The 6,000-nt window shown below is 50.3% G+C and overlaps 1 protein-coding gene across 7 annotated transcripts in view; it reads right to left on the minus strand.

Moving 5' to 3' along the window:
• Positions 1-1,523: 1,523 nt before the first annotated feature.
• Positions 1,524-6,000, minus strand: part of LAS1L (LAS1 like ribosome biogenesis factor) — a 19,728-nt gene continuing 15,251 nt past the window's right edge. For 4 of the 7 annotated variants that reach the window (XM_027093676.1, XM_027093677.1, XM_027093671.1 and 1 more), the window contains 3 exons: positions 3,849-3,999; positions 2,417-2,577; positions 1,787-1,918 (listed from right to left, as the gene is read on the minus strand). In XM_027093676.1, coding sequence (XP_026949477.1) covers positions 1,905-1,918; positions 2,417-2,577; positions 3,849-3,999 — 326 coding nt within the window. In that variant the 3' untranslated portion in view covers positions 1,787-1,904. Of the gene's footprint in view, positions 1,919-2,416; positions 2,578-3,848; positions 4,000-6,000 lie in introns of all 7 variants that reach the window. The other 3 variants (XM_027093674.1, XM_027093675.1, XM_027093672.1) reach the window with 3 other exon arrangements.

The raw sequence follows: 6,000 nt of genomic DNA on the forward strand, positions 1-6,000 counted from the left end.
TTCCCTTTTACTCTGCCTTAGTGTCTCAATGTATAAAATGAGGGGGCTAGACTAGAACTATGATTTCTAAACTATTTTTTTGGCAGCAAAGTCCACTTTGAAAAAAAAATCTTATATACAATACCAATACATACACAATAGATAAAAATCCAGGCTGCTTTAGAGAAGTGCTGGACAGAACCAAGAGCTTGCAGCACCTATCTCCCCACAGGGCAGATGCTGAGGCTATGTCCCAGAATACACATTTGCAAATCCCTTTAGATGTGGCCTAGATCCTCCTTGAGGGCTCCGTTAGATCTGACATTCCTGGATGCTAAGACTTAGCATTTGGCAGGAGAGGGAAGAGTTGGAGGGAAACTGACTTTGCATTAACCTGTGCAGGAGACTGCTTGGCCCATGCCTGGTGCTTGGGTCCACACAGGATAGGAAATTGTAACCTTTTCAGCTGTTGGGCTCATGGACCACTTTGATAATCTGATTAAACCTGTGAACTAGCTCTAGAAAAATGATTACATACACATACCCACAAAGATATTCAGGATATCTTTTAAGAGGTGTTGGGGACTCCTTAGAGTCTTAACTAGTTTAAACCCTTGACTGGGCTCTGGCAGGACACTTACACTCAATTCCTCCTTGGCATTTTATAGCATATGCCCTCTCCTTCCTTTCACCATTCCTTGGCTCAGCCGCTTCTAGAGCCAGCTTCTTGGCTGGAATGTGGCCTGGTTCTGTCCCTTGTTTCACCTTATCTGGGCCCAAACGGGCCCCACAGATGCCCACTCTCTCACCCAGTTATCACTTCCCCAAGTTGGGGTGGGAGATACTGTAGCCAATCTTAACCTCAGTCAACCACCACCCTGGAAATATCATCCTGAGAAAAACAAACAACTTGTGTACACTGGGGCTTTCTTAAGACACTTAACAAAGGCATCAGGTTACCATAATTGGTGGACTTTGTCCTTTTTCACCCAGCAGAGGGCTCTGACCGGTGAGACATATTTTATTCATCCCTGTCTCTTGGCAGCTCAGGGCTGACAGGGTAAGTAAGGCACTCTGAGTGTCTGAAGGAGTTGGGTGACCATAGAAGAACTCTGGTTCAGTCCCTTAGACATTTCTCTGTTCCAGTGCATACCACAGGGAAGTCTACTTCATCTTTTCTAGGCAAAAAGGTGACAAAGAAAGGTTTCTCTTTGACTTTCAACTGCTGTTTGGTGCCCAGTGAGGGCAGGCAGGTAAATGAGTCAGAAGCCTGCTGAATAGCAACAGGAAGACCTGGGTCTTCCAGCTGTCAGGGAGGTTCTGAGCAGATTCCCCTGATGCTGGCTGGGCTTTATGGCCAACAATGCCTCTTCTGGGGCCTGATGCTTCCTAGTGAGCTGGCCTCACACTACATTCCAATGAGGGGAGTGAAAATGGTTTGAGTCAGAAAAAAAGGCAAAAAAGGGGCAGTGGACCCAGTCCTGCTCTGTTATGATCCCACCTTTTCCGGAGCCCCCAGAATAAAGGAAGAAGCACACAATCCCTCATCTCACAAACACCAAAACAGTTGCCTGTTTATTGTTTTTCAAAACAAAAAACAAAATGAAACAAAGCAAAACAAAATAAAACATATTCAAAATCCTACTGTGATTTTGAATCCTACTGTGATTTTGAAAGCTGAGCTGATATGGCTGATGCAGGCTGTCTCCCAGCTTGTTTTATGGAGCATTAGGTGCACTGGCAGAGTGGGGGAGAGTGGGCTGTTGCCCCAGTAGCACTGGATGAACACCTGCACCAGGGCTGGCATCAGAAGAGCTGTAGGCCACTTTTGAGCCCATGCAGCTGGCCCTGGCTCCAGAGAAGGCCGTCCAAGTTGCCACTGTCATTGCTGCCGTTGCTGCAGTTGCCACTGCCAATGCTGCAGCTCAGGCCCAGGGTGCTGCAAAGAGAGGGGAGAGGGGAGGTCAGTCAGGGAAGGAGGCAGCTTTAGGCTCTAGAGGGGCTAAGGGTGCTTGATGTGTGTGTCTATGGGAAGGGCCCACCCTCTTGCCTGGCTTTACAAAGAGACTGGAACACATCTGAGAAACCACTTCAAGATGGGCCCCAGGGGTGGCTCTGCCCTGCCCTCAGTTGAGGGAGGAGGGAGAAAAGGAGTGGAATTTTTCAAATGAAACTTTATATAGAACCCCAGTACATAAACCAGATTAAAGCAGAGCTAATTGGGTTGAGGTAGGAAAGGAAGACCCGTACCACCCTACCCCCAGGAAGGCATTAAAAGTGGCTGCCTTAATAGGCTTTCTTCTAAGGCCCTAGATCTTGGGGGCCCAGAGGACCCTGGGCTGGATCCCTCCCACCCCAACAGCAGGTTAAGGGGCCCAAGGCCAGGCTTAGGCTGCAGGGCTAGGCCCAGCTCCCATCTCAGGATTGCAGAACTGACCTAGGGAGAAGACTGCCCTCCTCTTCCCTGGCCCTGCTCGGAACACTCTTGCTTCCCCTGCTTCCTGCAGGTCAAAAGTTCTTCCAGGTAGATGAGGGTGACAGCTGAGAGCAAAGCCATCATCTTTCCTCTCAGGGAGATCCACGGTTACACTAATGCAGCTGAAAAAACCCTTAGAGATGATCTAGCCCCATCCCCTCCCATCACTCACCATCTCACAGACAAGGGAACTGAGGCTCAGAGATGAAAAAGGACTTGCTCAAGGCCACACAGCCAAGTCGGGGTGGAGCTGAGACAAGGAGCAGGGGCAGGCACGCTGGCTCCAGCTGAGGAAGTCTCCCTACTACAGGGGGTGTGGGACTGGGCCTCCTTCTGGATAAAACAGCTCTACCTGCCCACAATTCACCCTTGATACCTTGATGTTCATCAAGACAGCCCTACCCAAGGGAGAGGAGGTCTCTCTCTCAGACATGTGGGCCCCACTCGCAACTACAGACAACCTGGCTTCCCCCACTGCCTCCTCTTCTCTCCAAGAGGCCTGCTGCCCCGGCTTACAGCAGAGAGTCCATGACACTGCCTTGGGCCTGGCCTGTTGCTGGGGTCCCTGGGTTCCATAGCCCTCTCTCTGAATGTCTAGAGGAAGAAGGGCTCATCTCCCATGAAGTGGGCAGGCAGCACAGGGACAGACTGTTTCAGGGGCCCACAGAGGTCTCTCTCTGGTACTCACAGGATTGTCCCAGTCACAATGGCCCCACATTCTGGAATGTACAGGCCCTCTGAACGGGCTCCTCTGTGTTACCAGCAGAGCCCCTCAGCAAGGGCTGCTTGGTTCCTGCCTTCCTGATGACCCAAGGGCTCCTACGCCTGTGATCCAGAGGTGAGTTTCGAGGGACAGCATGGAGCCCTGCATAGGCCTTGCTACCAAGATGCCTGGACAGTGCAGGGAGGCCTACTGATTACTCTGTGCACCTTTGGACAAATCTCTTCCCCTTTCTGGGCCTCAGTTTTCTCCTCAGGAACATGAAGAAGTTAATTAGAGCACCCGTTCTTGACTTTTTAGGAGTGGTGGATCCTTTAGAGAATCTGTTGAAAGCTATGGACCTCTCCCTTCCCAATACACACACACACACACACACACACACACATACATACACATAAACACACACACACATGCATGCATGCACAAACCAGATGCAATCTGAGAGGGATGCCAAGCCAGTTCTGTGTGGCTGCCTCACTGGTCCCCCACACTAGGGGCTGGGACTCCTGGCAAGGGCCCAGCCAGGGACTGGAGCTTATATTTCACTCATTTTGGCCCTGACTGGGGACAGTTACCTCCCCCAACCACCCCACTCTATGTTCTTCCCTTCCTCCCTCCCTCCTGTGGGAGGCAGAGAAAGGGGTGAGAAATCCTGCTGCCATGGGCACTCACCCAGTCTTGCATGTTGGGGGTTCCAGCCGCTGGTCTAGCACAGGCTGGTCCAAAAGATACATGGTGTCATAATTCTCCAGCATAAGCTCTGATGGGTCTTCGGTCTGACCTGGCATTCGGCCTAAGGGGAAAGTGTCCCATCGTACGTCTTCTGTGGAGCAAAGTGAGGAGGCAAGAGAGGGCTGATGAGCTAGTTCTCATATGGGTGCACAAGCCCACCTACTCTGTCCATCCACCCACCTTACTTAGCCTGCTCAGCACAGGCTGTGTATCTTCATCCTCACTCCTCTCTGCATCATTTCTCATCATTTCTCCTCTCCACCTTAGCATTCCCTGTCCCTTCCATACTCCCCCATACACTCTTCATGGTCCTCCTATGTGTTCACATGCAGAACCCCCACCACAGCCACCCCCAACCCCCGCATACCATGCACACAACTATCACAACTGTAGACATTTTTGTTCCTCTCCACTCTTCTTCTCCTACTTCCCCAAACATGTCCCTACACAGATACAGATGACACCTTCTTCAGACCTGGCTGTATCACTGCCTCAATCGCTCACCCTCACCCCTATTTTCACACACGCATATATATATATCCTGGAGAGTCTGGATGCCCCTGAATTCCCACCACACCTCCTCCCCAAACTGAAAGATACCTCTGCATATCTGAATGACCTAGATATCCTACACATCTATGCACAACCACCCCTCCCCCTCCCAACATGTTTGAGTGCCACATCATTTCTTAGTAGCCTTGCCTTGAGAGATATACATACAGGCCCACATACCACCTCAGGGTGAACACTCTCTCAGCAGTTATCATGCTCTCCCTGCCCCCTGCAAGGTCTTGTTGCCCCAGATGTGCACACAAAGAACATCCCTTCTCTAGGAAAGGACTGTCTCATTGCATATCCCACCCCCTATAGATGCCTCAATATACATACATAAGCACACTGACCAAACCCTCCACTCAACAAATGTTTCCAGTTTTACTCCCTGCCTCTCATACTTCTCCTGCACAGGCACACAAACCAGAAATCTTAATGTCCCTGCATCTCCACATATGTGTATACACATACAGAGGAAGTAACAACAAGGGGGAGAGGGAAAGATTTCAATGCCCTAGGCCTTTCCACATTCACAACCGCTCCCCGCCCCTGCCATACTCCACTTCGGAATGGACCATGTCAGGCACTCCCCACCCACTCTGTCCTATCACTTAAGTACCCTCCACACAGTATTATATTAAATCCCTTCCCCATCCTTACACTAGTGCATCCAGTGTTTTCAAGCGAAGCCTTCACTGGTGAGCTCCTCCAGGTAGATCCAGTTTCTGGCCTCCTGCATCTCCCTGGTACCCAAAGAATTCTCCCTGTCATTATGCCCCTGGCATTCTGGAAAGTATCAACCCTGGACTAGAGTTTTATGTTACCCAAAGAACCCCCGCAGGAAGGGCTGTACCTCTGCTTGCCCATCTCCCCATCCCTGGCTGTCTTACACGAAGGAAGTTGTGACTCTTAACACCCTGCATTGCCCTATGTATACAAAGACACCTTTATACACAGGGACCATTCCCCCATGTCTGTCACTGACCTGACCATCCTCCCTACTCCCAACCCTGTCTACATCACTGCCCTTGGCTCTCTAGCCTGATACCTTTGTACATGTCCCCTCAGTGATAGCACAGACCACATAGGCCATCTCAACATGGCTGTTTCACTGCCTGTTTTCAGGCCTTTCCATATCCCCCCACCTCTTATTGTTTCCACTTCTCTCCCTCATACAGATGCCTCCTGGTCCTCATAGGTCTTAGCAACCCTGCCTCCTCTTCCAAAAACATATATGACCATGTGTGCATGTATGCACAGATGCACATACAGCCCACTTCACACTTTCTCTTTTCACAACCCCTACTCTCTCTCTTTCTCTCTCTCTCTCTCTCTCTCACACACACACACACACACACACACACACACACACAAAATTCTGCCTGAGTCACTGCCCCTCCCTTTGAATATTTACAAACACAGCCCTCCTTGCTCTAAGAGATTTCTCTGTTGCTGTGCCTTGGTTTGTCCAGCACATGCAAGCAATACCCATTCACACACACACACACACACACACACACACACACACACACACACACAC

This window comes from Aethalodelphis obliquidens, unplaced genomic scaffold (assembly GCF_003676395.1).
Source record: "Aethalodelphis obliquidens isolate GAN/ISIS:26980383/991018 unplaced genomic scaffold, ASM367639v1 scaffold85, whole genome shotgun sequence".
Lineage (NCBI taxonomy): Eukaryota > Metazoa > Chordata > Mammalia > Artiodactyla > Delphinidae > Aethalodelphis > Aethalodelphis obliquidens.